The sequence below is a fragment of the Perognathus longimembris genome, chromosome 23, assembly GCF_023159225.1.
Source record: "Perognathus longimembris pacificus isolate PPM17 chromosome 23, ASM2315922v1, whole genome shotgun sequence".
Lineage (NCBI taxonomy): Eukaryota > Metazoa > Chordata > Mammalia > Rodentia > Heteromyidae > Perognathus > Perognathus longimembris.
Window position 1 is genome coordinate 16364848 of NC_063183.1, and position 27981 is coordinate 16392828.

The following is a 27981-nucleotide window of genomic DNA, read 5'->3' on the forward strand; positions in this document are numbered from 1 at the left end:
GCGCAGTGGCATGGCCCCATGGAGCCGGGCCTCCACCATGTGTGCTCCAGAAGGGAGCCCTGACCTGCCCTCAGAGATGGTCTCACACTCCTGCCAGGGGGGGCTCTGGTTTCTCAAGCACAGCCTGGACCACAGCTCCCCCCGCCCACCACAGAGGCCACCAGGATGGGAAGCGTGGTGCCAAGCCAGTGGGGCAGGCTCTACCATGGCACAGAGGGCAGAAGACAGCTGGTCGACGCTGCAGCGGGAGGTGAAAATAAGGACTTTGTAGCGCAGAGACTCGGGCAGCTTGCTCAGGACCAGCTTCAGTACCTTCCAGTCAGTCTCCTAGAGGGAGAGGAGGCAGTCAGGGCTCTCTGGATCCTTGAGACAGAGGCAGCAGGGCAGTGCTTGAGGTTGTGTGCTGCTGGACAGTGGCATGGCCTCTGGAGGGACACTCCCAGCACTTGGAGACTTAATGAACCATGGCCTATGTCACTATAAGCCACTATATCAAGAAAGCCCTAGACAGCGGCAGCGGAGCCCAAACAGCCGGGCTGGGTGGAGCTCAGGATGTCCACATGCCTGATTCTGTCCTCTCCGCAAATGCTGGGTTGTGGCCCAGTCACTGCCTGTCTCAGGGGCCCTGACACAACTGCAACAATGAGGGCGTGAAGACGTGGCAAGAGAAATGCTGCTACCACCACTGATGAGGAAGAGCAGCAAGTGAACAATCACAGCCCAAGATCTCAGAAGTACAGCCCACGGATGCAGTCGCAGGGAACCGCAAGCTGTGCTCCTCTGACCAGGCCTCTGCCAGATGTCTCTCCATTGGGAACAACCCCCTTCCCTGAGTCAAGTCCCAAGCAGAGTCATGGCAGCTCTCTGTTCACTCCCCCGTAACAGGGGGCCTGGAGACAGGAAATCTGCCAGCATTCAGAACTGATGCCTGGCACAGCTTAGGACCCAGGTTCCACCCCTTCCTCCTGTCCACATCCCAGGCTGCTCACCTTTCTCATCAGCCTTGGCCTCCTGACTCAGCCAAGTATGTCCACATCAGCATGGAACACTACAAGCTTTGCTCACTCCCACATTCTAGCTGGCCTGGCAGGAGATCCTCAGAAAAAAATGCACCCCTTTGGTTCCAGAGTCTGTCTGTATCCTCCCTGGGAAGCACATGCTAATGGACAGTCGCCATTGTCTGCACACATGCAAGTCCTGCTGCACACTGTGGATGCAAGCTAGGCCTACTCCAAGAGGAGGAACTAGGTTTGTCCTACGATTCTGCTGTCCTTGGGGCAGCGCCATCTGACCTAACGGAGATGACCTGACTCACCTGCTTCAGACACTGCAGCAGGACTCGGAAAAGCAGGGAGTAGGGCAGGTGGCCAAGTCTCACAGCGGGGCCCGAAGGCACGGGGCTGGGTGGCCCAGTGGGAGGGGAAAGGGGGCTACTGGCCTTCTTCTCTGAGCCCCGCTCAGGCTCCCTGTGGAACCCAAGTAGGACAGGCATTAGGCACTGTGCGGGATGGACATGCCCTCCCAGTCCAGGCCTGTCATCAGGAGCCCTTCCCAACCACCCAATGTGGGACAGGTGGCACACAGGTTCACCCCCAGGGAACCCAACACTCCCCGTGGCTTCACACGTACATGCAGTCACACAGGCAGTAGGGGCTGAACCTCACGACCCCGTCTTTGTTAGGCAGGCCCAGGCGATGCAGAGAGTCAGCTCGCAGCAGCAGCAGGAAGTCAAAGGCCTGCAGAGGAGCAAAACTGTGCTATCTAACCAAGCAGGAGCCTGCCAGGGCAGATGGCAAATTCCTCTCCGCTCAGATGGGAGCATCTCAGAGACCCTGAGGCCCAAACTCCAAGCCAGTGCCCTGCACAGGGCCTGGATGCCCCCTCAGCTGCCAAGTCCCATCCACCACAGCACCTGACACTCCCCAGCACCAGAGCACGCTCTGCTCTGCCCAGTTACCTCCTCTGAGAGTGAACTGCGCTGGGCACTCTACCCTGAGCAATGGGGTCCACTCAACGCAGGTGCTCTACCTGGGTCAGGGCTTCTTCCCAGAGACCTCCATACAACCCAGCACTGCTTTTAGTCCTGCCTGGCCCAGTCCAGACTTCCCAGCCATCCCCAACCCAGCCCCCCCCCTCCCCAGCCCAGCCCTCTGCAGCTCACTGCTCACCCGCTGACAACTTAGCACCCAGAATCAGGGCCACATGCCACCCTGTAAGTCAATGTGACTCAGGGTGACAAGCCAAAGCGGGTGTCAAGAAACGAAGAGCCTGCAGAGGACCCCACCCTGGACCACCTACAATCTCTCCAGCCTGGGGACTACACATTTAGCGGAGCCTAAAGCAGCTGGCTGGGGCCCCAGGGAAATGACCTGAGGCAGAGCCCACTGTACCTGCAGGCGGATGCTGCTGGCGATGGGCAGGGAGTAGTTATGCTTATAATGGAGATGGATATGGTTGACAAGCGTCTCGTACACACGAGTGGCATGGCTGGCGGGCAGGGTGTACAGCTTCGTCTGCAGAGAGAGGGTAGTAATCCTTATGAGGGCAACATAGCCAAGGAGACAGCAATGCCTCGTGGGAGGAGAGGACGCAGGACCATCTCTCGGAAGCAGAAGCAACCTGTCCTACTTCTCATTCACACCTCATAGCTACCAACAGCACCCCAAAGGGCCACTTTTCCAAGACCTTGTCTTGTTTTTTCATATTTCCAAATACTGTCTTGCATTTTTAAAAAATAATTAATTTACCTTATTGTGATTATAAAGTTGATGTGCAGAGGGATTACAATTACATGAGTCAGGTAATAAGTACATTTCCTTTCCTACAGTGTCTTCTGTTCCCTCCCTCTCTCCCAATGCCTCCCTCATCTCCACCCATGAGTTGTATAGTTCACTTTCACCAGTGCCCAGCCTTTAAAAAAGTAAAATAAAATCAAGTAAAATAAACTAGGCACCAATAGCTCATGCCTGTAATCCTACCTACCCCACAGGCTAAAGATCTGAGGGTTCAGGGCTGGGGACATGGCCTAGTGGCAAGAGTGCTTGCCTCATATACATGAGGCACTGGGTTCAATTCCCCAGCACCACATATATAGAAAACGGCCAGAAGTGGCGCTGTGGCTCAAGTAGCAGAGTGCTATAGCCTTAAGCAAAAAGAAGCCAGGGACAGTGCTCAGACCCTGAGTCCAAGGCCCAGGACTGGACAAAAAAAAAAAAAAAAAAAAAGATCTGAGGATTCTAGTCAGCCCGAGCAGGAAAGTTGTGAGACTCATCCCTAACCACCAAAAAGCTGGAAGTAGAGCTGTGGCTGAAATGGTAAAGGACCAGCCTTGGGCAAAAAGAGGCTAAGGGACAGCATCCAGGACCTGAGTTCAAGCCTTAGTACTGGCACAAAAAGCAGTAATAATTTTTTTTTAAAGCTGGGCCTGTGACTCACACCTATACTCCTAGCTATTTAGGAAGCTAATATCAGAGGATCATCATTCAAAGCCAGCCCAGGAGCAAAGTCTATGAGACTCTTATCTTCAATTAACCAGTAAAAAGCCAGAAGTGGAGCTGTGGCTCAAGTGGTACAGCATCAGTCTTAAAAGAAAAAAGTTGACAAGGCCCAGGCCCTGCCTCAGTACCAGCACACATTGGTCCTTACAAAAAGAATAAAGTATTGAGATGTGCTCGAAAACACAATGCTCAGTAAAAGTCAGGCACCAACTAAGGCAAACCTATGGAGATGGAATGCAGCCCAGGCCTGCCATGGGCTGAGGAGGGGGAATGGAAAGTCAGTTGTGGATAGGGTTCCCTTTGAGCTGATAAATGTCTGCACAACTCTATGAATCTACTAAAAACCACTGTAAAATGGGTGAGTTGTATGGGAAGTGAATCTCAAAAACCGTCCAAAGGTGCTGGGAATACAGCCTAGTGGAAAGAGTGCTTGCCTCATATACATGAAGCCCTGGGGTTTGATTCCCCAGCACCACATATATAGAAAATGGCCAGAAGTGGTGCTGTGCCTCAAGTGGCAAGAGTACTAGCCTTGAGCAAAAAGAAGCCAGGGACAGTGCTCAAGCCCTGAGTCCAAGGCCCAGGACTGGCAAAAAAAAAAAAAAGCCCAAAAATGAAAACATTAGACCCACATCACTAATTAACCACCTAAAAATGCCCAAAGTGGAGCTGTGGCTCATGTGGTAGATCACCAGCCTGGAGCAGAAGAAGCTCAGAGACAGCACCTAGGCCTTGAGTTCAAGCCCCAGGACTGGTACCTAAAAAAAAAAAAAAAAAAAAAAAAAGAAGCTGTGAGGGAAGCCTGGGCTTTTCCCTCCTCCCACGGGCAGCAGTGAAGGAGCCAGGGTAGGGGTGGGGCCAAGAGGATGAGGACAGGATGTAGTTCTGTCAGGACTCAGGGTGGCTCCACACAGACCAGGCAGCCTGGAGCACAAACAGCAGCAGGCTTGCTCACTGTGCCCTGAAGGCCTCTCACTGGTCAAGACCTCATCCTGCTGCCCACCATGACCAATGAGTGAGCCCCCATTTCCTAGGAGCTGCTGCATCCCTGAAGGACAGCCGCCAGTCAGAGCAGACAAGATTGGATCCTAACGCCTCCCAGAAGGGGCTGCTGGCAGAGCCCTTACCTGTAGAATAACCAGGAGCCCCAGGACAGCAGTCTTCACATCCTCCAGGGAGGCCGAGTAGGCGGCCACATCCCTTTCCTCTACCTCAGGGGGTAGAGAGAGGGAGCGGGCCATCACCTTTAGAGAGATCAGCATGTAAGTCCGGTTCGGGGCTCCCTGCAGTTCTAACACCTCCTTATGAGTAGTTTCCCTCTCACTTCTCAGGAGAAAAGATGCATTTCACCGAGACCCACTTAGAAACCACATGCGCTGTCACCCTGTCCCCCACTTCTTAGCTCTGTGTGGTCTTCAGGTGCCTAGCTCAGCTTTCAGGGAGCCACACAAGACCCACTTCGAAGGCCTGCAATGGATGCTGTCCAAGGAGCAGGTGGCCTGACATGCTCTCCCGTTACCACCATCAATCCCCACGGTGAGGTGGCGAGGGCACCTCTACCCACAGGACTTTGCCGGCCTCCAGCCCTGCGGCTCTCACTTTTTCAATGATGTCCAATAAACTATTGAAGTGGTGGGTATGGCAACCCTCTGCCAGGTCCACCAGCAACTGGGTGGCAAGTTTTCGGACTTGGTGGTCTTTGTCCTCGGGGATGTGGGAGAGCTGTGAGATGACTACGGAGTTGATGAGCTCCTCCTGCACCGGCACAAGCAGAGGGGGAAGGGCAAGGGAAGCACATTTCAGTGATGTGTGAACAGAGGCACAAAGCCAGCTGAAAGCCTGTCACAGAGGAGTGTTAGCAAGACCGAAAGTTCTGGCAGACCCCAGATTCTTCTGGGGCATGTGTAGAGGCCTAGGCGACAGCAGAGCCAGGGACCCCTCTAGCCCTGAGGCCAAACCTAGACACAAACCTCATAGAACTGTCTGTTGATGAGCAGCACGAAAGACAGCACGTCCAGCACCTTGATGCGCACAGCGCTGCGGGACTCATTCCTGCAGGGAAGCAAGCCTGCTGGGGTGGGCCAGAAGCACCTGTACCCCCTGTGCCCGCACACAAGGCCCATGCTGACGTGGAGAGAGGCTGGCAAGAAGGCCTAACTCTGGGCTTTCTCCCATGCACCGACTCACTGACAAACAAACTTAAGTCCAGCAAAGACACAGAGAACTCCACTTTCCTAGAGGCCATTGTTCTAGACTATTACTTGAGACCTTCAAGAAGAACTGTTTCTTTTTCCTTTTTCTCCTCAAGAATCAGAAAGGACAAATTGGGTGTTGGTGGCTCACAGCTGTAATTGTAGCTACTTAAGAAGGATTAAACTGGGGAATCACAGTTCAAAACCAGCCTGGACAAGAAAGTCTCACTCTTATCTGTAATTAACCACACACACACACAAAAAAGCCAGAAATGGAGGTGTGGCTCTAGTGGTAGAGCCCTAGCCTTGAGCAAAACAGCTCAGATAGTGTCCAGGCCCTGAGTTCAAGCCCTAGACCAGGACCAAAAAATAATAATAATAATAATAATAATCAGGGAGGACAGCTCTGACTCACTGGAGTCTGAGCCCCATGCCTGGAATACCCCAGAGAACAGGGACGCTGGGCCAGGCCCCTAGTGCCCACAAGCCATGAGGCTCCACTACCTGAAGAACCGCTCCATCAGCAGCTGCAAGTTCTGGATCCAGCCATCTTTGGCAGGGTGGATGGACTGAGCTCTGTAGGATATTAGATTTAGGAGGGAGGACTCCTGTCAGGAAAGACAAAGCTGGGGTGAGTAAGCCACTAGCCCTGCCAGCACTTCTGTCAACCCACCACCAGGGTGCTGACTAGGCAGAACTGTGCTCTCAGCAAGACCAGGTGGGAACCTGCACAACAAAGGCCTCCTCCAGGCAGTAGGAAGCTCCTGGCAGTAAGTGGACCATTCCTGGCAAAATGACTGCTGCCACTTGGGAGAACCGCCTACATGGAGCTAGCTGGAACCAGCCAGGAACCTTCCTCCACCAAGGTGGGAGGAAACTGCCGGTTAGATTAGCACGAAGCTCTTCAACAGACCCCCACCTCCTCTGGCTGGGGCCCTGTCTCCTGCTGGAGCACAGATTTAGGAAAGCCAATGCCTGCCTAATCCAGAAACCACAGCTTCACTCCTGCAGCCAGGGTCCCACAGGCCCCTGCCCACAGCCCTCTGGGCCTGAGTCCAAGTCCCCACCAGGATGAGGGTCCTTACGGGCCTCTGGTCTGCATAGCTTTCCACCAGCTCGAAGTATCTCTCCTGAGACCCATGGAATTCATTCTGGTCACATAACTCTTCCACAGTGGTCAGCAGGTCATGGACGATGGTCCTGAGCTCTGGGCTGTCCAGGCTCTGAGAAACAAGGGGGATCACTGAGAGCCATCAGCACATGGGCCATGCTAGAGGGGGCCACACAGGGGACCAGCCCACTTGGCTGGAGTCCTGCTCCTCTCTGTCACCTCACCTGAAGCTGCTGAAGCAGCCGTTCAATGATGTTCAGCAAAATGTCCCACGTCACAGCCTGGAGCTCTTTCCTGTACTTCTTGATGAGTCTGGTAATGGACAGCACAATCTCATAGGATACTACCTCATTAGGACAAGTCATGGCCTGGAACACAGGATGCAGGGAGCAAATAGGGTTAGTCACCTCTCCCTTGTGCAGAGCAAGCCCCCTCCATGGCCTCAAAGAGCTGAGTATGAAACACCTGGGTCACAGTGCTTACCAGTCATGATCATGGCCCACAAGTACGTGAGGAGTCCACATGGGAGCTTTTATACTGCTTTAGTAGTGTCAGGACCCTGACAGGGCCCAGAACCCCACCGCTAGAGGGCCTGACCTGGACAGACCAGTAATTTCATGTATGTGCCAGGCATGCAGCGCAGCAGAGACTGAGATCTACCAAGTCAGGGTAAAAGCAATGTGCAAAGACCACACCTGCCCCTGCTGAGGAGGGGGGTCCCTACATCAGGAGCCCCTGTGAAACAGAGGGGATATAACTTGTCTAAGGCTGTACACTGTGGAGTGAGGACCACAGTGAGATGGTCCTGGCTCCCCTGGGATCCGTGATAGCTCATACAAGCCTGCAAAGGAAGAACTCTGGATCCCTGAAAGCATCCTGGAAACAGAAGCTCTGTCTCATCATAGCTTCTATTCTCCAACATCCAAGGAGAGCAAGATTGCCTCCTGACAAGCCAGAGTCAGCACCAGAAAGAGGATCAATGTACCGGCAGCAACAGTGAGCAGCCTTAGTGCTAGCTGCAGCAGATACAACTCAGAAAACACATGTGCTTGAAAAACAAAACCTTCGAGCAGAACTAAATCTCACCTCCTGTTTAAAAAAACAATTGGTTGGAAATGCCTAGAAGCCTGCCCCAAGAGCTGAGGCCTGGGGGAAGGGGAGGGCTCAAGTCAGGGCTAGCAGGTTCAGCAGCTACTGCAGCCACAAATCCCATACCTCATAAAAGGACGGTAACACAGACGTTGGGGAGTTCTTGAGAGAGCTGAGACGGTGTGCTCCCCAAAGAGCCATACCCACAAAGAACACAGCACCTCTCAGCAGCGGGGCGTCTTCCATGTAGGATCTGCAAGTGGGCAGCAGAGAGACAGACATGAGCCCCATCCCAGAGGACCAGAGGGAAGCCTGCGCCCTGGCAGTGTCTCCAGCAGTCAAACCATTTACGGAGAAGTGTAACCGGAAGGGAACAGTCCAGCTGCAAATGTGACTACTTATTAACTTGTCCAACAGCCAATCACTGGACTGGGGCATGACTCAAGTGGTAGATTGTCTATCCAGCAAGCTTGAGGCCCTGAGTTCAAACCCCAGTTCTCAGAGAGAGAGATCTCGAGAGAGAGAACCACTGCCACCCAGGTTATGTGCCTTGAGTCACACTAGATGTAGGAACATTAGTAGAAAAGGCCCATGTCTCATGGAAGGTATAGAGGCCAAACAATCACTCAAGGGCAAAATCTCCACCTGAAACCACAGCTCAGAAACTGCAGGCCCCAAAGTGAAAGCTCCACAGGAGGCCAGGTCCCTGAGGACCACACCAGGACCTCCCAAGCACTCAACATTCAACATTCTAGCAGGAGGAACTGGTTTATGTAAAGGCCCTAAGGGGGAGGGGAAGAACGGCAAAAGGGAGAGACAAGAGGCCTAGGGAGCTGAGTGGGGCTGGCTCTCATGATGTTTGGAGGTGAAGGGTGGGAGGAGAGAGGAAAGCACTAGGTTGCTGCGTGGATAATACACTTCGGGAGGCCATGGACAACAGATAACAGTGATGAACCCCTTGTAGCACACACTTGATCACCTCTCAGGACTGGCTCTCCATTGTTGGCAAGGGCAAGGGAGAGGTCAGGCTGATACCTCAAGCCCAGCCTTGGATCAGGGTGATGAGTAAGGGAGCTACCCCGAGACCTCAGGCAGGGGAAAAGGCCTGACCCCAGATTTGACTGGCAGAGGAAAGGGTGGCAGATCACAGGTTTCATGTGCCTGGCTCTGGTGAAGCAGCCCCCTAGAAGGAATGCGAAGTCCCAATGCCATCCATGCTGGACAAGTGCCACCACAAGCAAATCTCCTCCTGGGATGACCCAGGAGCCTGACCCCAGCTGCCCTGTGTGTGCCCAGGGCCCAAGCCTGCCCACACGCACCTGTCCTCCATGATGCGGCACATGTTGTAGATGGCACTGTGGCCCAGGTGGGTGCCCAGAAGATTACGCATCAGCTGAGGAACAGAACACATCAGAGGGACTGGTGGCTTTGAGCTCCAGCTCCAATGAGGGAGCTCTCTGCAGCCCCCTTCCAATGCAAAGGCAGAGACCCCTCTCAATCCCTCCCAAGCCTGGGCCCACCTCACTGCGTAAGCTTGGCTTGTCCAAACACCTCTCAAACCCTGGCCCCACCTATACACCTGGGGAAAGGTCACTGGATTTTGTTCATCAGGCCACAGCTTGGTCACCTCAAAATCAGATGTCATTCACTGAAGATGAGAGTGCTCTTGTCCTGCCCTGCACTAGACTCTCAAGCTTCACCCCAAGGAAGGAGCTACAAGGACCCCACCTTCCAACAGGGCTCGCAGAGCTCCTTGACATTGATGGTGCGGCAGAGGGTGACAATAAACAGAGGGAGGCTCTCGGCTGGCAGGCAGTTGTAGCAGACCACAGCATCCAGCACCTGCAGGGAAACCTAGAGGAGGAGCAGAGCATCACACCACTGCCACTACCACTGACACTACTGCTGCCACTGCTACTACCACTGCCACTACTTCTGCCACTACCGCTGCCACTGCCACTACCGTTGCCACTGCCGCCCATCCCCACAGCACAACAGCCTCCCAGGGAGCCAGGGCAAGAGGGGGCCAGGCACATGGTGACCTTCCCATGGCCCAGCACTGCAAGGGGTCAGCACTACTTGTGCCAACCATCCTGACAGCTGACAGGCCAAGCCTGAAGGAAGACAGTCAGTGTGGCATGTAGGACTTGAATCCAGAGCCCCAGCCTCCCAGAAACAAGGGTACAACTACCTATGCCCTGGTGAGGAGAGCCACTGACCTCTATATCCACAGAGGACACAGTTCGGATGCACAGCATACAGATCAGTCTAGGGAATAAAACACCAAAGTTAATTTGGAAAACATTTCTAGAAGGCTAAGCCAACCACACTTCCTTTGTTCCCTCAGTGACATTGGTCGGGTGAGTGGCTCTTCTCACTTAGGGTGCCTGGTTGGTGCCACCCATGTGCCCAGTGCTGAGTGCTCTGCATAAATGAAGCAGCAAAGATCCTGTGCTCATGGACACCAAGGCACTTTTTTTTGTTCTTTTGACTGGTCCTGGGGCTTGAACTCAGGAACTAGGCACTCTCCCTGAGCTTCTTTTACTCAAGGCTAGAGCTCTACCACTCAAGACACAGCTCCACTTCTGGCTTTTTTAAGTGGCTTATTGGAGCTAAGAGTTGACTTGACTAAGACAGACTTGACTGCCCAGGCTGGACTTGAACTGAGACCCTCTGATCTCAGCCTCCTGAGTAGCTAGGATTATAGGTGTGAGCCACCAGCACCTCACTCACAGGTTATTTGTAATAAAAATGACAATAGACAGTATCGGCAACATTGGGTATAAGTCAGAAGGTGGTTCCATCCAATTCCCACCCATGTACTTAATAGTTTCATCCACTTTCTTCACTCTGCAGAGACAAATTTAAGACCCAAAGCAGGAGACCATTAAATAACACTACTTAAGTTCCTTTCACCCGGCTCCAGGAATTGAACCCAGGGCCTCTCGCAGCAAGAAAGTGTTCTGCCACTCAGCTGTACTCCCACTCCGTCACTTCATCTCCTTTCTTACTGAACCATTGATGCGATGTACTCGTCAAGGTAACAGCTGTTGAATTTGACCAAGTTGACCAGCACCAGCAGGAATTCTGAGGACAAGCCAATATCCATCCACTGCAGGACAAACTCCGCTGCAGGAGGGACAGGAGAAGAGGAGTTTGCTGAGAAGCCAAGGCTGCATCTCCTCCTCGCCTCCTCACTCAGGAAAACGTGTCTGTATCCCATTCCTGCTGGGAAGCATGCCAGCAGCCCCCCCAGTGAAAAGCAGGCCACAGAGGGCCCAAGCAAGCAGGGCACCAGCACTGGTGCTCACCAGCTCCAGGCTGGTCTGGAAGTTGAAGCTGGGCCAACAATGAAATGTACATTTCACATTCAGCGCCTGACCCCTCTACCAAGGACACAGTCCTGAGGCACAGGCTCCAGAGGCCAATCCCTCAGAGTCTTGGAAAGAAGACATGCTTAGCTACAGGCCACAGAACCTGAGAACACCGAGGGCAAGATCTCTGTCTACCCCTGTTGTGGAGGCAGATCAGATCATCAGCAAAGCAGCAAAGCCTCAAGTTTACTCCCTCCTTAAGCTGGAAGTGTGGCCCACATAGCAAGCATAGGGCTCTTAGTTTAAACCATAGTATGGGAGGGGGGTAGGGGAGCCAAGAGCTGCTGCTCAGGCCTGTAATCCTAGCTAGCTACTCAGGAAATGGAGATCTGAAAAATCATGGTTTGAAACCAGCCCAAATAGGAAAGTCCATAGGACTTTATTTTTATTTTTATTTTTTTTGCCAGTCCTGGGGCTTGAACTCAGGGCCTGGGCACTATCCCTGTGCTTCTTTTGCTCAAGGATAGTACTCTACCACTTGAGCCACAGCACCCCTTTTGGGCTTTTTCTGTTTATGTGGTGCTGAGGAATCAAACCCAGGCCTTCATGCATGCTAGGCAAGCACTCTACCACTAAGCCACCTAAGGGACTTATCTCCAACTAACCACCAAAAAGAAGGGGAAGCTGGGCACTGGTGGCTCACACCTGTAATCTTAGCTACTCAGGAGGCTGAGACCTGAGGATCGCAGTTTGAAGCTGGCCTGAGCAGAAAAATTTATGAGACTCTTACCTCCAATAAACTACTCAGGAATACATTTTATACGTGTGTGAAATTGTCAGTGAAACCCACCCTTGTATAACCAACATACACCAGTAAAGATAAAAGAGGGCTGGGAATGTGGCTTAGTGGTAGAGTGCTTGCCTAGCATGCATGAAGCCCTGGGTTTGATACCTCAGTACTACATAACAGAAAAAGCAGGAAGTGATGCTGAAGCTCAAGTGGTAGGGTGCTTGCCTTGAACATAGAGAAGATCAGGGATGGTGGCCAGGCCCTGAGTTCAAGCCCCAGGACTGGTTAAAAAAAAAAAAAAAGATTAACTGACTCCTGTTACTTCTCTTTCCCATAACAAACTGACCAAAACCACTTAATGTCAGGGGGAGGGTAGGAAGCCTGCAAGAGCCAAGAGGACTCAAACCTGCCTTGAAGAAAGCAGCCTCTCTGGGCTGGGAATATGGCCTAGTGGCAAGAGTGCTTGCCTCCTATACATGAAGCCCAGGGTTCGATTCCCCAGCACCACATACATAGAAAATGGCCAGAAGTGGCAGTGTGGCTCAAGTGGCAGAGTGCTAGCATTGAGCAAAAAGAAGCCAGGGACAGTGCTCATGCCCTGAGTCCAAGGCCCAGGACTGGCAAAAAAAAAAAAAAAAAAGAAAGCACCCTCTCTAATGACAGATCCACCTACCTGCTTCAAAAACCCCTTGCAGGCCCAGCTCCTGGACAACTCCCAGTCCTAAGTCTGGGCAGCACTTAATAATTCCCCAGCGGACAGGGATCCAGGCCAGTGGGGTATGCACCACTGCCCTCTGCATCCCACTCCCTGTGAACCACAGCATCCTCCCAGCCCAGAGCCTTTCTTACTCCAGGGTAAACTGGACCCCAAGCCAGAGAAACCTCACATCCCACAGGCGCCACCCACCTAGCTCTTCTTCCAAATAGGTGATATGTCTCCCATTGTCAGTGAGGGCTTTGAAAACTTCCAGCCTTTCAGGGAGGTCTTCATTGGAGGGGTAATCCTTGATGACCTTAAAGAAGAGGGCTCTGAGGATCCCCAGGCGGTCACCCTAAAGACAAAACAGAGTCAGCAGAGCCCTCCTCGGGTCTTCCACAAAACTACAAAGAAACAAGTGGAACGAGCGCTGAGACCCTGGCACTGGCCTGCTTTCCTCCCTGAACACATCTCAAGGGATGGCTCAGAATGTCAGTGGGGCTCAGCAGACACTTGGCAGTGAGGAGGCATCTACTACTGCCATAGGTTCTGGGCACAATGGGAGCCTGCAGCAGGGGACAACACAGCACCTATCCTGCCCCAGGGTAAACATGTCTAGACTCGTGTCACTACAGCACTACAAAGGGCATGAACAGAACAGGCAAGCCTCTCCAAACAGCCAGGCTAGGAAGGAAGAGTGGTGCTGGAGGAGGAACCTTCCAGGCAGGATCAGAGGGAGAGCCTGGGTGTCCAACGCTCAGTCAAGACCTGCACAGCCCCAATGTAGTGACTAAAGGGAGTGGTCTAGGCGGGGACTCTTCAGCTACAGCAAGATGATGTGCCTCATCTCAGAAAGACAGAAACTCAGGGGGCTCCAATGACTGCTCACGTCCCACAGATGTGGGTGGTAACACCAGGATGCCTGTGAATACATGTAGGTCCTATACAGCCTGTTAACCACCCTATTTGGCATCCCAACCAAAGACAGGGGTCCAAACGACAGGAGACCCAGCAACATCCCCAAGCCCATGCAGCTGTGGTCCTTACCTGTCCCTGTATAATGGCCTTCAGCAGAGCTAGCACCGCATGCCGGGCCTCTGGCGGCCGATCTGGCTGAAGCAGATCTGAGACCGCCTTCCAAAGTGCTTCTACAGCATGCTGCCAACAGAAAAGAGGGGATAGCAATAAAAATGTAGTCCCTAAGAATCCTGACCTTTAACACACAAATAGGACAAGGAACAGAACAGCAGAGCACATCTTCTGACCTAAAAACAGCTCCTGGACAGCCTGTACCTGTACTTCTTATAGCCCACGATTACTGTAGGCCTCAGAGCTACTTCAAACCCAATCAAATCTCTTTAATGGGCCTTAGGAGACAGGCCGGGGGATGAAGGACAACAGGCAAGCCACTCCACCAGGGAGTCCCCTGAAGAGCAGCTCAGACTCTGAAAGAGGAAGAGTCTTGGAGTGGGTTCCGGGCCTGACCCAGAAGCCCTGCTCCATGGGATTCTGGTGTGAATCACCACCCACCAAAGACAGGACTCCAACCCTGACAGATCCGCTGTGGGGTGTGGGGCACCAGGCACCTCTCAGATGACCTGCCGATGATACAGGGGTCATTTCTATAGCACACCACAGCTCACTCTCAAGTCTTCCACACAAATGCTGGTTAAGGCTGGGTGGAGCACTAGTGCCCCACAACAACCCTGACCCCTAGAATAACCATCCACTGCTGCAGGATGTCAACAGAGCCTGGAAACACCTGCTCAAATCAACCTAGCTATCTCTTTTATGTGAGGTGTCCCAAGCAGGCACTGAGTTGGGGGTGAGGGTGTCCTTGACACGTTCCCTGTAAAGCCGCATCCTTGCTTGGAGTCCCTCCACCCTCTCACTCCAAATATACTATAACAGAGGATCAGTTGGCAAGAAGCATGCTATTATTCATAGTCCTTTTTGGAATCTGCAGGAAATGCCTGTTCTTGCCCCATACCAGAATGGGTTATTTCTCAAGGCATTTCCAGAAGCTTCCCCATCATAAAGATGAAAATTTTCCCTACATCCACCAATCATCATATAACTAGCTGCCCTCCATGGTCCTAGAAAAAGCAAACTGGAGGCATCTAAGGGGCAGCTGACATGTACAACTGAGAAAAACCTACCTCTTCAAATTTCTTAGTTTTTGCCACTTCACAGATTTGCCCTATCACCCGGATGCGATTGTTGAGGCCACATTCCACACTTAGTTCCTGGAGGGGAGAAAGAAGGAAAAGAGGCCAGTGCTCAAGTCGCTTGAATTGCCAGTCACAAAACACCCAATGAGCTATTCTGTCTTTTCCAGAATGGAAATCTATAGCAGAAACTTACATAGTCAGGATTCCCTGAGAGCATATTGCTCTGTGGGCTGACAATTCAACTTTGTGCTTCATAACCACAATATTTTTATGAAGATAAAGCTTGTAACATAAGCTGGGTGCTGGTAGCTCATTCCTGTTACTATTCGGAAGGCTGAAATCTAGAGGATAGTAGTTTGATCCCAGACTGAGCAGAAAAGCTCAACAGATTCCATCTCCAAAATAATTCCCAAGAAGACCACTTCCCGTGTTGCAGGACAGCCCCCAGCTCTGACTCACACTGCACGAGGACCCCAGACTAGAGCCTCAAGCATTAACTGAAGATCCCATGAAGTCGTGTGTGATTTTGGTGTATGAAATTTTGAAGTTCATTTTCTGCAAACTACTTCTCTTCCTTTTTCCTGACACAAAGTGCAGTTCCTTCCAATTCTAGTCTGAAGGCTGCTGGGTTGGGGGCTGGGAAGCCAAATGAATGAACTTGACCTCTACAACATCGCACAACTGTTCTTTTTGGATTTTCCTACTCAACTAACAGTGTTATCTTTTCAAGATTTATATATTTATATAACCGAGAAAAATCACCAAGCCATTAAAGCCTTATTACTCAACCATAAAAAAAAATAATAATAATTCCCAAAATACAAGCTGGAGATGTGGCTCATATGGTAGGGCACTGAACTCAAACCCTGATACTACCAAACACACACACACACACACACACAAAAAAAAAAAAAAAAAAAAAAACCTCCTAAAATAGCGAATACAATAATTTTAGTTCATACCTATATAATCCTAGCTACTCAGGAAGCAAGATATGAGGATCATAGTTTTAAGCCAGCCTGGGCAGGAAAGTCCATGAGACTCTCATCTCCAATTAACCCCCCCTCCCCCCCCCAAAAAAAAACAGGCCAGGCATCGGTGGCTCACACCTGTAATCCTAGCTACTTAGGAAGCCGAGATCTTAGGGTCTCGGTTCAAAGTCTGCCCAGGCAGGAAAGTCCATGAGACTCATCTCCCATTAGCCACCAGAAAACTAAAAGTAGTGTTGTGGCTCAAATGGTAGAGGGCTAGCCTTGACCTGAAGAGCTCAGGGACAGCACTCAGGCTGAGTTCAAGCCCTAGGACTGACAGAAATAATAATTTTAGGGCTGGGGATATGGCCTAGTGGCAAGAGTGCTTACCTCGTATACATGAGGCCCTGGGTTCGATTCCCCAGCACCACATATATAGAAAATGGCCAGAAGTGGCGCTGTGGCTCAAGTGGCAGAGTGCTAGCCTTGAGCAAGAAGAAGCCAGGGACAGTGCTCAGGCCCTGAGTCCAAGCCCCAGGACTGGCAAAAAAAAAAAAAAAAAAAAAAAAAGAAATAATAATTTTACACTGTGAAACTTGGGCTTTGGTATATTCTCAATGCTTACAACCATCTTCATTAACTTAAAAATATCATTACTCCAAGATGAAATCACATTCAGATTCCTTCCTCCCTACAGCCTCAATAATCACTGATCTGCTTTCTGTGTCTCTATTTGCCTGTTCTGGACACCATAAAAATAGGCTCATGTAGCCTGACATCTGTGACTCAGGCCTATACTCCTAGATACCAGGGGGCTGAGATCTGAGAAGCAAAGTTCGAAGTCAGCCTAGGCAGATAAAGCCTCAGGAATCAGAAAGCCAGAAGTTGGAGGTATGGCTCAAGTAGTAGAGTATCAGCTGTGAGTGGAAAAGCTGAGTGAGAGCATGAAGTCTGGAGTTCAAACAAGTATGAAAACAAAGCAACTCAGGGTGATGATGGGAGGGAGGGAATGAGAGGGAAAGAGGGAAAAGCTGATACTAAACATTTCACCCAATCTTTAAGAAATAGTTTTGTTGGGCTGGGAATATGGCCTAGTGGCAGGAGTGCTTGCCTCCTACACATGAAGCTATCGGTTCGATTCCCCAGCACCACATATATGGAAAACGGCCAGAAGGGGCACTGTGGCTCAAGTGGCAGAGTGTTAGCCTTGAGCGGGAAGAAGCCAGGGATGGTGCTCAGGCCCTGAGTCCAAGGCCCAGGACTGGCCAAAAAAGAAAAAAAAAAAAAAAAGTTTTGTTGTTGAAGTGCATGGAGTCCATAAGCTTCGTAGAGTAGAATGATGATTTGCATCACTGTGAGGTTTAAATGTGTACTGTGAAATATACGTTACTTAAACTCAATGTTTAAAAAATGAGCTCATGTATTATGAGGATATCTATGAGCAGCTTCTTCATGCTTTCTATTGCAGAATCACACCTGGTTATAAGCCGCACCATGTTTTACTTATATCCTACATCAATCAATGAGTATTATTTGGGTTGCTTCTCAGAGGAAAGTATTAAACGAGCAAAATTCAACATTCACTTTGTTGGGTTTTTTTGGTACTATGCCAGTACTTGGGTTTGAACTCAGGGCCTCTCAGTATTGCCTGGCTACTTTCCACTCAAGGCTGGCACTCTACTACTTGAGCCACACCTCTACTCCTGGCTTTGGCTGGGTAATTAGAAGTCTCACTGACTTTTTTTTGCCAGTCCTGGGGCTTGAACTCAGGGACTGGCCACTGTCCTTGAGCTTCCTTTTTTTTTTTTTTTTCCTCAAGGCTAGCATACTACTTGAGCCACAGCACCACTTCCAGCTTCTTCTGTTTATGTGGTGCTGAGGAATTGAACCCAGGGCTTTATGCATGCTAGGCAAGTACTCTACCACTAAGCCACATTCCCAGACCTCTCAATGACTTTTTGCCCTGGCTGCCTTTGAACTACTTTACTCAGATCACAGTCTCCTGGATAGCTAGAATTACAGGCATGAGCCACCTGCAGCACCTGGCTAACATTTACTTCTTTATGAGCCAGGCTAGAGGATTAAATTCAAATATTCATAGAAAGTAAAAGTGGGCTAGGTGCCAGGGGCTTATGCTGATAATTAATCCTAGCTATTCAGGAGGCTGAGATCTGAGGCTCTCACTTCTTTTTTTTTGCCGGTGGTGGGGCTTGAACTCAGGGCCTGGGTGCTGTTCCTGAGCGCTTCTGCTCAATGCAGCACTCTACAGCTTGAGCCACAGGGCCACTTCTGGCTTTTTCTTTCTTTTTTTTTGGCCAGTCCTGGGCCTTGGACTCAGAGCCTGAGCACTGCCCCGGCTTTTTTTTTTTTCTTCTTCTCAAGGCTAGCACTCTACCACTTGAGCCACAGTGCTACCTCTGGCCATTTTCTATATATGTGGTGCTGGGGAATCAAACCTAGGGCTTCATGTATACGAGGCAAGCATTTTACCAATAGGCCATGTTCCCAGACCCACTTCTGGCTTTTTCTATATATATGGTGCTGAGGAATCAAACTCAGGGCTTCATGTATACGAGGCGAGCATTTTACCACTAGGCCATATTCCCAGCCCCTCCTAGTTCATTTTTGTCCTTTCTCTTTTGGTACTGGGGATTGAACCCAGGACACTGCACTTGCTGGACAAGCACTTCGCCACTGAGCTGCATCCCAGTCCATAAAGCTCCCACTTCAAAGCCAGCCTGGGGAAGATAAATCTCTTATCTCCAATTAACTAGCAAAAAGTCAGAAGTGGAAGTATGGCTCAAGTGGTAGAATGCCAGGCTCAATTGAAAAAAATGAATACAAGACCCAAGACTTCCCTGTGAGAGAAAAAATTGGAACTGTCTAGATGTGTCTGTTTCTAGTAGTAAGGTCTTTAGGCTGCTTTTTTATTTTCTTTATTAATTTTACATATTTTAGATTACCTTAAGAAGAACAAAGAGATAACATTTATAAATAGGAAAGGTATCAGGAATATGAAAGCCAAGTAAGGGACTATAAATTACATTTTTTTAATGTTTGGAATTTTTATTCAATAGGCAAATCTTAGTGGCTCTTATCTTTAAAAAGTAAATGGATGCATTGATTTAGTTTACTATATCTATATATTTCAAGTTACATCTTTTCTAAAATTTCAAATATGTTGGCTCTGTTTTTCTAACTGGTTGCAATTATCTTGACTGTTTGCCTCTACAGAAAATCAAAGCTGAATGGTGAAGTGAGAAATGAGAAACAGAGGGCCCAGATCAGGGCGTTCTGATTCTAACTGTGTACTGCACATGGCCAGAGGGTCAAGGCATATAATAGTTCTGGGTTGATGTTAGTCAAAAGGAGATCTACATAGGCCTGGGATATAGCACATATATACACACACAAAAATAATGAGCAAGCATGGTGGTACATGCCTGTAATCTCAGCATTTAGGAGACTGATGGTAGAAAGAACTCAAGTTTGAAAACAGGCCCGGACTATACAGAAAGGCCATGTACTGGAGATGTGGCTCAAGGGGTGAATGCCAGCTATGAGCAATAAAGCAAGTGAGGACTGGAGTTCAAACCCCAGAACCAGAAAAAAATTAAGACATAAAAGACCCTATCTAGGTGCTAGTGGCTCATGCCTGTAACCCTAGCTACTCAAGAGTCTGAGATCTGAGAATCATGGTTCAAAGCCAGCCAAGGGCAGGAAAGTCCAGGAGACTCTTTTTTTATTTCTTCCAGTCTTGGGGCTTGGACTCAGGGCCTGAGCAGTGCCCCTGGCTTCTTTTTGCTCAAGGCTAGCACTCTACCACTTGAGCCACAGCGCCACTTCTGGCTTTTTCTGTTTATGTGGTACTGAGGAATCGAACTCAGGGCTTCATGCATACTAGCCAAGCAGTCTACTGCTGAGCCACATCCCCAGCCTGTGAGACTCTTCTTTCCAATAAACTACTCAAAAAAGCTGGAAGTGGCAATGTGACTCAAGTAGTAGAGTGCTAGCCTTGAGCACAGGAGACTTGGGGACAGCACCCAGGCCGAGTTCAAGCCCCAGGACCAACCAAAAACAAAACAAAAAACAAAGATAAGCCAGGTGCCAGTGACTTATGCCTAGCTACTCAGTAGGCAGAAATCTGAGGATCACAGCTTGAGGTCAGTCCAGGCAGGAAAGTCCATGAGACTTTTTCTCCAATTAACGACCAAAACTGATGTGGAACTGTGGCTAAAGTGGTAGAGCATTTGCCTTGAGCCAAAGAGCTCAAGGCCTGGGCCCAGGCCCTGAGTTCAAGCCCCACAACTGATTTAAAAAAAACAACAAACAAATGTATAGGACTAGGGTAGAGTCCTGGTAATGTGTGTGATTAAAGACCCCAGCTCCACCCAAAATTTAAAAAAAATTAAGTGTTCTCTCAAGAATTCACAAATTACCAGTTAAAACTCAGCCCTAGCCACCTGTGAAGAGGAAGTGTCCAGGCCACATCTACCTGTCTGTTACACATGTAAGCGAGAGCATGGCACCAGATCTTATCCTCAGGTCCCGAGGATCTACCTGAAGGTACATCCCCCTAGGACTGAGGATAGCAACAATCCATCTCCCACAGAACCTGGTGACAGACCAAACCCAGCCTTCCGTAGCTTGCCAAAACCAGGCAGCTCACTCACTCGCAAGACTTCCGCCGTGATGATGAACTCTGTCTGCCTGCCTTCTGTGGCCCTGGGATTCGGTCGGGGGGTCCCCAGTCCCAACAGGATCTTGAACTTCTCCTTCAATCCTGAATCTTTGCTGGTTGGCTTGGCCATGATGAACGAGGCCCCACGAGAGGAATCCTCTGCAGAGGAAAAGCAGCACTGCAGAGGCGTTGACAGTGCATCCACCTGCCCCGCAGCAAGCCACCAGCGCGCGGACTCGCGGCTTCGGGCAGTCGTGACCCCCACCACCACCCCCACGGCCCTCAGCCTGGTGACCCCGCCACGCACAGGCCCCAGAGATGCAGGCCTGGTCTCGCGAGACGCCTGCTAACCCACTGCCCCCGCCGCCCTCAGCGGACCGCGGCCAGGAGGCGACCGCCGCTGGGCCCACGGAGCCCCAACGCTTGCCACCTCGCTTCTCCCACGCGGAGGAGGAGCTGTCGCGAAGCCTGAAACCGAGACCGGCTCGCCCCGTCCGCACCATAACTGAAAGCCAAGGACTACTCGGAGAGCCGGGTCCCTGCAGTGGGCGTGGCCGAGGCCCGACCGCTGCGGGGTCGGCTCCCGGCCCACAGCGGCGGAGACATGCCGCGGCCCGGACCCGTGCCAAGAGTCTGGAGGTCGCAGGGCACTCACCCTGCGCGCGCCCGCCGCGCGCTCGGCCTTGGGCTGTGGAGAAGGGCGCACAACCCCTTACCCCACACCCCCCGGCCCCTCACGAGCCGCCGCCGGAAGCGCGGCAACCACTTCCGGGAGGGGCGGGATAGAGCCCATGGTCCGCGCGGGGGGTTGTCGGGACTTGTAGTTCTGAGCGCTTGTTTATCACGTGGCAGCGCCACCGGGAGGTGTAGTTCGCGAGGCGCCGCGTGAACGCGGTCATGCGGGTGGTGACTCGCAGCCGCAGCCGCGTTTTGGCGGCTGCGTCTCGCGGGAGTGGGGAAGGCCTCGCCCCTCTCACGAGCGGAGCGGCGGCGACAGGTAGCGCGGCGCCCCACGGGGCTGCGGGAAGGGAGCCAGCGTTGCAGGCTGGGGTGGGACCCGGAACCCGGGATCCGGAACCCAGGACGCTGGAAAGCCGAGGGGCCAGAGCTGGTTCCTAGGAGCCCGGTGCGGCCCTGCGGCCCTCCCCTGGTTCTGGGCCCGCGCAGCCAGGCTCCGGCCACCCCCGCACACCCATCCTTGTTCCCAAAGGCTCCCGTCCTGTGCCTTTGATTTGTGCCAGCTGACTAGGACACTGCGGTCCTGTCCTCGGAGCAGCAGCCTCCGTCTCAGCCAGGCTGGGTGCCTGGAGTATACCTAGCCAGAGGTCTCCAGGAGCTGGAAAGCGCTCTGAGAGAAAACAGGAAAGGGCAAGGCATCCATTGTATTTTTGTCCTGTCACCTTTGAGGACGTACTGTGTGCCAAGCCAGGGCATACTGTGAGAACTAGACAACCAGGACCCCTGCCCGTCTCCCACTGGAGATTTTTCTGCAGAATTGCCTAGATCAGGGTCCCCACGGCACTAAGCACCTCAAGGGTAGTGCGGACAAGAAGACCCGGGCCGGGCCCTAGGGAGCCTGTGCCATAGCAGGGAGACAGACAAGAACACCAGCCAGAGCAGCAGGAGCTTGTAGATTTTGAGTTCTTCCTGACTGCCAAGGGGAGCAGTCCCAGACCAGTTACTGTGCTCTTGGAAGCAGCTTAGATGATATATTGGGTGCTGTTACTAGAATCCTGGTGTGCTGACATGTGCTTTGTCAAACTGCTTGCTGTCCCTGCCCTGCCTTCAAGGACAGAGTGTCTCCACTCTGATCATGGAGAGTCATTGAGTGAATGAAGAATGAATGGGTAGTCCAGCTGGCAGGTAGCACTTGTACCCCACTCTCACCTGCTCCTTAGACTAAATGGCACTTTTTGCAGAAGGAAGAAAAAGCCACAAGCCTGTGAAGCGTCCATGGAAGAGACTTTGTGTGGCTTATGAGGCTTCAAATGGTGAGGAAGGGGCAGAAGCTGAGCCCCTCCAGGTGCCTGTCTGGGAGCCTCAAGACTGGCAGCAGCAGCTGAGTAACATCCGTGCTATGAGGAGCAAGAAGGATGCACCTGTGGACCAGCTGGGCGCTGAGCACTGCTATGATACCAGTGTCCCTCCAGAAGTAAGTAGGGACCCCATCACCCAGTGGACCCACACACACTTGCTTTCTCCAAGTGAGATAGATGCTTGCTCCCTCTCAGGCCCCTGACAAGATGGCCTGAGACTTGACAGCTCTGTGTTTGGCTGACCCTCCCCTGTAGGTGGCATCCTGAGAGGTCACACCCCAGAGTACCTGGCAACATTGCTGCTACATTGTAGCCTCTCCACAGGCCTGAGGGTACCTGTGGGGCCTTGGGCCTCATGCTGTACTTTTTTCCTTGGTACAGTGCTGGCAAATTTGGGGCATTTGATAACATTTTGCTAGCCTGAAACCTAACTCCTTAGACAACGTGAATTCTCATCCTCCCTCAGCTACCAGTTGATGTGGGTTTTTTTTGTGTCTGAACCTGCTTTCTTGCCTTTAAAATGGGTAGTCTTATCATTAACAAAGCAATGACAGTAACAGTATCCAATGGTTGTCAAGTAGAAACACTGTCCCAGATGTGATTCCAAGTTTTGTTTCTTGGTTTTGGGGTGGTTTGTTTGTTTGTTTGTTTTTGTCAGTCTTGGGGCTTGAACTCTGGGCCTGAGCACTATCCCTGAGCTCTTCAGCTCAAGGCTAGCCCGCTACCACTTTGAGCCACAGTACTACTTCCCATTTGGGGTGGGTAATTGGAAATAAGAGCCTCGTGGACTTTTCTGTCAGGGCTGGCTTCAAACTGCAATCCTCAGATCTCAGCCTCCTGAGTAGCAAGGATGACAGGTATGAGCCACTGCAGTGTGCTTCCAGATATTTTGCTAATTCATTTAGGCTTTACACTGTCCCATCCTGGGAGGCAAATACCTATTGTCCCCATGTCTGGGTGACAACACAGGCTTTCCGTCCACCCCATGGACCCACATGGGTGAGGATAACAAGTGGAGGTATAGAGAGCTGGGACCCACTACCTCTCCGGTCCCTGTTAATATTTGAGCAGGTGCAGAGGTACCAGGTGCTCTTGTCACTGATGCTCTCCAGCCAGACCAAAGACCAGGTGACAGCGGGTGCCATGAAGCGGCTCCGGGCCCGGGGCCTGACGGTGGACAGCATCCTGCAGACAGACGACAGCACACTGGGCCAGCTCATCTACCCCGTGGGCTTCTGGAGGGTGAGCCTGCTTGTAACGTTGGGACCAAGGGTGGCACTAGCTTGAGAGAGACACAGACAGTGAGGAGCAGGCATCTCTGACAACAGGCTCTCCTGATACTTCTGACTCCCCCCTTCCCCCTTCCCCGAAGGGAGGGGGGCTGGCTGTGGGGCTGGTGCCTGTCCCTGGAGCTCCTTAGCCTTTCCTGTTGGTCTCCCCTTCCTTCCTCCAGCTCCCCACCCAGCTGCCTGCCCTTCCCTTCCTTGCTTTCCCTTTTGTTTACTCCTAGCCTCCCTGGAGTACATCACCCCAAAGAGGCTGTGCCTCCACCCTGCAGAGCCCTGGGTGGTGGGTGGGTGGATCTGTTGAAAGTAGCAGCTCCGTGGGTGGGGCTGCTTCCCTTGGCACAGTGGGCTGCCATGTATGTCACATGGGTTTTAAATAGGCACAGGATAGGAACCGCCTGGCTGGCCTAGGAGCTGGTGGGGGAGTCCCGGGCTCCAGCCTTCCTTCCTGAAGGCTTAGGTACTGCCAAGCCCAGCTCCTAGGAACAGCTTGCCTTCTTAGCCTGACCCAGCCCAGAGGGCAGGGAGACCCAAGCCGAGCCCCACAGTCACATCGTTGACCTGTGTGAGCAGGAAGAATGGGGTCCAGACTTGCCTTGGGACCGTCCCTGGAGCTTCCTGGCACCTTCCCACCTCTTGGGCAGAAGGGTGACCAGGTGCCCCTGCATGAGTTCTGGGCATGTGACTGGCAGCTTTGGGTACTTGTGGGACTCTCTCCAGGGCCTCCTCTTTCCAGATCAGGTTATGAACCTCACCACCATCTTTCAGAGCAAGGTCAAGTTCATCAAGCAGACCAGTGCCATCCTGCAGCAGCGCTATGGAGGGGACATCCCAGCCTCCGTGCCAGAGCTGGTGGCCCTGCCCGGTGTTGGGCCCAAAATGGCACACTTGGCTATGGCTGTGGCCTGGGGCACTGTATCGGGCATAGGTGAGTGGCACATACCACAGAGAGGGAGGAGCTGGCTCTCAGCTTGCCAGCTGCCAGCCGCCAGCTGAGAGCTGCTTTGGGATTCCCCGCCTCCATGACCTATGACCCCAGCTCACTCAGGACTCAGCCCCAATGGTCAGAAAGGTGTTTGCAGCAAGGCTCATCCTCAGGGGCTCAGCACTGAGAGCCACAGCAGGAGCTCACATTTGCTGAGTTCTGAGGGGCCCTGGAATGGGGGCAGGTCTGTGTGGCCATTGGAAGGAGCCAGTAAACACTGCTCCCCTGTGGGTGGACAGGCCAGCCCTGGCTGCAGGTGTCCGGGAAGCCTCTGAGATGATGCTTTGGCTGAGAGCATGGGGAGGTGGAGTCAGCCAAGCCATGAGGAGGAGGCAGGTTCTAGGCACCCGGGAACATTGTTTGCAAAGCTACAGGGCAGGAACAGAAAGTTCTGAAATGAGATGAATAAGTGGAGAAATCTGGGGCAGAGGAGGAGGAGGAAGAGGAGAAGGAAGAGGAAGTGATTCTTGGAATCCTTTTCCTTGGGTGTTACCTTCTGACATTGGTGGCTCCTCTGTGACTGGTGAGGACAGACTCCTGGGACAGGCACAGTGCTGCTTCCTCATCAGAGTTTTGCCACACAAAAAGCCACGACCTGGCCAACCCAGAAACCGGGATTAGGCCCCAACCTCTTGGTGTACCCCCAACTTTAGGATCCTCTGGGATTTAGGCTGACAATGGAGGTGAGGGGTCATCAGTGAAGTCCCCCAGGGCTGGCAGTGAGATGAGAAGAGGGCAGCTAAGGCTTGGGAACTGGTGGCCATTCAGTAAGACTGCAGAGCAGCAGCCCCTGGAAGAGCCAGACTGGGCCTCCTCCCCACCTGACTCGGTACCCCGCCACCAGCCTCTCAGCAGATACTTGAGCTTATCTGGGCGCTGTCCTCAGCTGCCCGTGTCCCAGGAGTGCTGTGTTGAGGTTGGGCCACTCTGTGGGGGAGGGGCCGCTGCCCACAGCCAGGTGGGACTGGTCTGTGAGCTCAGTGGGCAGTTCAGACAGTGTCAGGATGCCACCCTTTCTGGTGGCTGCCAGCGGGAAGACCTGAAGGCTTCCTCTCCAATAATAAGCTGGAGCCATGGGGAACATGAATGTGTTCTAGCTCTGCCTCTTCCATGACACTGGGCAACCTCAGGTCAGGCTCTTGGCCTCTCTGAAACGTTTGCCCTTTTTAACTGCACAGATGCATAGGAAGCCCTTTCGGCTGGCACCAGAGCCTCACACACGACGTGGCCCAGTTCTGGGCCTAGGTGTCCTAAGGAACACAGCCATCTCAGTGTTACAGAGGAGGAAACTGAGGCTCGGGATCCCATGGTGTGGTCCCTTGGCCTTTGTCCTCTGCCTACACCTCCCAGATGCCTTTTGCCAATAAAACAGGAAGCTGGCACAGGGGCTGACTTTCAAGTAAGCAGGGCTGGGCCTGCAGCTGGCCAGGGTAGCAGGGCGGGAGGAGGCCCCGGTGAGAAGGCACTGGGGCTAAGTCCTTATGGTGGCCAGTTGATAGGAGCAGGCGGGACACAGCTGCAGCCGACCTGGCTACACTGCCCACCCGGCCTTGATGATTGTAGTGGCAGGTGCCAGCTCTGCAGCCATGATCTCATGCCAGCTCACTGGCTGCCGCTCAGCCTGGAACCACAGGAGACTGGTCAGGGGAAGCAGGGCCAGGCCCTTCCTGACCCAGGCCTCCTTTCCCAGGGGCCGTGGGTGAGAGGTACATGCTTTGTGTTTGTTTTTTCCAGGGCCTCATACACCCTAAGCATGCCTCTGCCAGTGGCTGCACCCCTAGGAAGAACCCTGCTAGGCCTCAGTTTCTATGTCTCAGTGCCTCATAAGGACTTTCTGAGGCCAGGCACTGGTGACTCACGCCTGTCATCCTAGCTACTCAGAAGGCTGAGATCTAAGGATTGGTGTTCAAAGCCAGCCACAACAAAAAAGTGTAACACTCTTATCTCCAATTAAGCACCCCCCCCAAAAAAAAAAAAAAAAGCTAGAAGTGGAACTGTGGCTCAAGTAGTAGAATGCTAGCTTTGAGCCACAAAGCTTAGGGACAGTGCCCAAGCCCTCAGTTCAAGCCCTAGGACCAGTACAAAATAAATAAATAAATAAAAAGACTTCCTGATCTGAGGCAGGTAAATCTCAGCACAGGGCCTGCCTCACAAGTGTTCCGCCCACATTAGCTAGTGTTCCTGTCAAGAGAAGATAAGTCCAGAGCAGGGATGCTTACACACACACACAGAAGATTATCTGAGAAAAGGTCAGCCTAGAGCAGGAGCTATACCCCCTAAGCTCCCCCATGACTGGGGGGGTGCTGACACCTGAGGTAGCCAGCCCAGCCCAGTGGCAGGGGTCTAACAATTGCTCTCAGACTCACAGCACCAGGTGGTATAAGAGGGAGACCCAGGCCCTGGGTTTGGCCCCTAGCCACATACCCTTAGGGTGCCCCCCTTCCCCTGCCCTTTGCCGTGCAGCGGTGGACACTCACGTGCACAGGATTGCTAACCGGTTAGGATGGACTAAGAGGACAACCAAGTCTCCAGAGAAGACGCGGGAAGCCCTGGAGGAGTGGCTGCCCAGGTATGCTGGGGTCGGAGGCTGGTGGGGAAGGGCTCCCCGCTCCTCTTCTCACTGACCCAGCTCTCTCACCTTCACAGGGAGCTGTGGGGCGAGATCAATGGGCTGTTGGTAGGCTTTGGCCAACAAACCTGCCTGCCTGTCCACCCTCGCTGCCAGACCTGCCTCAACCGGGCCCTGTGTCCAGCTGCCCAGAGCCTCTGACATCGTAGGTCTTTAGCCTGGGTGCTGAATTGGTCAGTGTCTGTAAAGTGCCTTTGCTTGGGGGAACTACAGTCTGTAATAAAGCTTTTGCGGGGGGTTACAGTTGGGGTTTGGCTGCTTTCTTTCTCTGAGGTGTAGAAGCAGGCCAGAAAACGTGTGTACATGCGTGCCTGTGCCCCATGCTTGCGTGTCCGGAGCAGGGTTGCCTGGGAGGCGAGATGGGAACGTGACACAGTCTGCATTGTGTACTCAGAGAGGGAGGGAGGGCAATGAAGGGCATGAAGAACCAGGAGGCGGAAATGGCAGCCAGCTGCAGCCAGCTGCACCCTGTGGCCTCTCACATAGTCTGCAGGCCCAGCAGGTCCTGCCCGAGGTGGGAGGACCAGCAAGG

The 27981-nt window shown here is 52.3% G+C and overlaps 2 protein-coding genes across 12 annotated transcripts in view; one reads left to right on the forward strand and one right to left on the reverse strand.

Moving 5' to 3' along the window:
• Positions 1-21331, reverse strand: part of Tsc2 (TSC complex subunit 2) — a 36022-nt gene extending 14691 nt beyond the window's left edge. For all 8 annotated transcript variants that reach the window (XM_048332488.1, XM_048332486.1, XM_048332487.1 and 5 more), the window contains exons 1-20: positions 21169-21331; positions 20506-20672; positions 14850-14936; positions 13738-13848; positions 12901-13045; positions 10901-11018; positions 10109-10157; positions 9618-9743; positions 9209-9282; positions 8016-8142; positions 7025-7168; positions 6775-6912; positions 6194-6297; positions 5468-5549; positions 5097-5252; positions 4625-4741; positions 2391-2513; positions 1630-1736; positions 1316-1466; positions 205-327 (exon numbers count right to left, since the gene is read on the reverse strand). In XM_048332488.1, the coding sequence (XP_048188445.1) occupies positions 205-327; positions 1316-1466; positions 1630-1736; positions 2391-2513; positions 4625-4741; positions 5097-5252; positions 5468-5549; positions 6194-6297; positions 6775-6912; positions 7025-7168; positions 8016-8142; positions 9209-9282; positions 9618-9743; positions 10109-10157; positions 10901-11018; positions 12901-13045; positions 13738-13848; positions 14850-14936; positions 20506-20643 (2220 nt within the window). In that variant the 5' untranslated portion in view covers positions 20644-20672; positions 21169-21331. The remainder of the gene's footprint in view (positions 1-204; positions 328-1315; positions 1467-1629; positions 1737-2390; positions 2514-4624; positions 4742-5096; positions 5253-5467; positions 5550-6193; positions 6298-6774; positions 6913-7024; positions 7169-8015; positions 8143-9208; positions 9283-9617; positions 9744-10108; positions 10158-10900; positions 11019-12900; positions 13046-13737; positions 13849-14849; positions 14937-20505; positions 20673-21168) is intronic.
• Positions 21332-21343: 12 nt separating this feature from the next.
• Nthl1 (nth like DNA glycosylase 1) lies at positions 21344-27692 on the forward strand. 4 transcript variants are annotated; one of them, XM_048332493.1, is made up of 6 exons: positions 21344-21510; positions 22433-22665; positions 23621-23791; positions 24556-24763; positions 27287-27389; positions 27467-27692. In XM_048332493.1, the coding sequence occupies exons 1-6, from the start codon at positions 21411-21413 to the stop codon at positions 27588-27590; spliced, it is 939 nt and encodes a 312-aa protein (XP_048188450.1). In that variant the 5' UTR covers positions 21344-21410; the 3' UTR covers positions 27591-27692. The 4 variants fall into 4 exon arrangements, with proteins under 4 accessions (XP_048188450.1, XP_048188449.1, XP_048188451.1 ...); XM_048332492.1 differs by having other exon boundaries at positions 21350-21510; positions 27284-27389; XM_048332494.1 differs by having other exon boundaries at positions 21350-21510; positions 24577-24763; positions 27284-27389.
• Positions 27693-27981: the final 289 nt, after the last annotated feature.

Bases quoted from the DNA above. Each gene is read 5' to 3' on its own strand.
- Nthl1 (XM_048332492.1), top strand. From the start codon at position 21,411: ATGCGGGTGGTGACTCGCAGCCGCAGCCGCGTTTTGGCGGCTGCGTCT. The intron at 21,511-22,432 runs GTAGCGCGGCGC...CACTTTTTGCAG, and splicing joins GAGCGGAGCGGCGGCGACAG to AAGGAAGAAAAAGCCACAAG. The intron at 24,764-27,283 runs GTGAGTGGCACA...TTTGCCGTGCAG, and splicing joins GGGCACTGTATCGGGCATAG to CGGTGGACACTCACGTGCAC.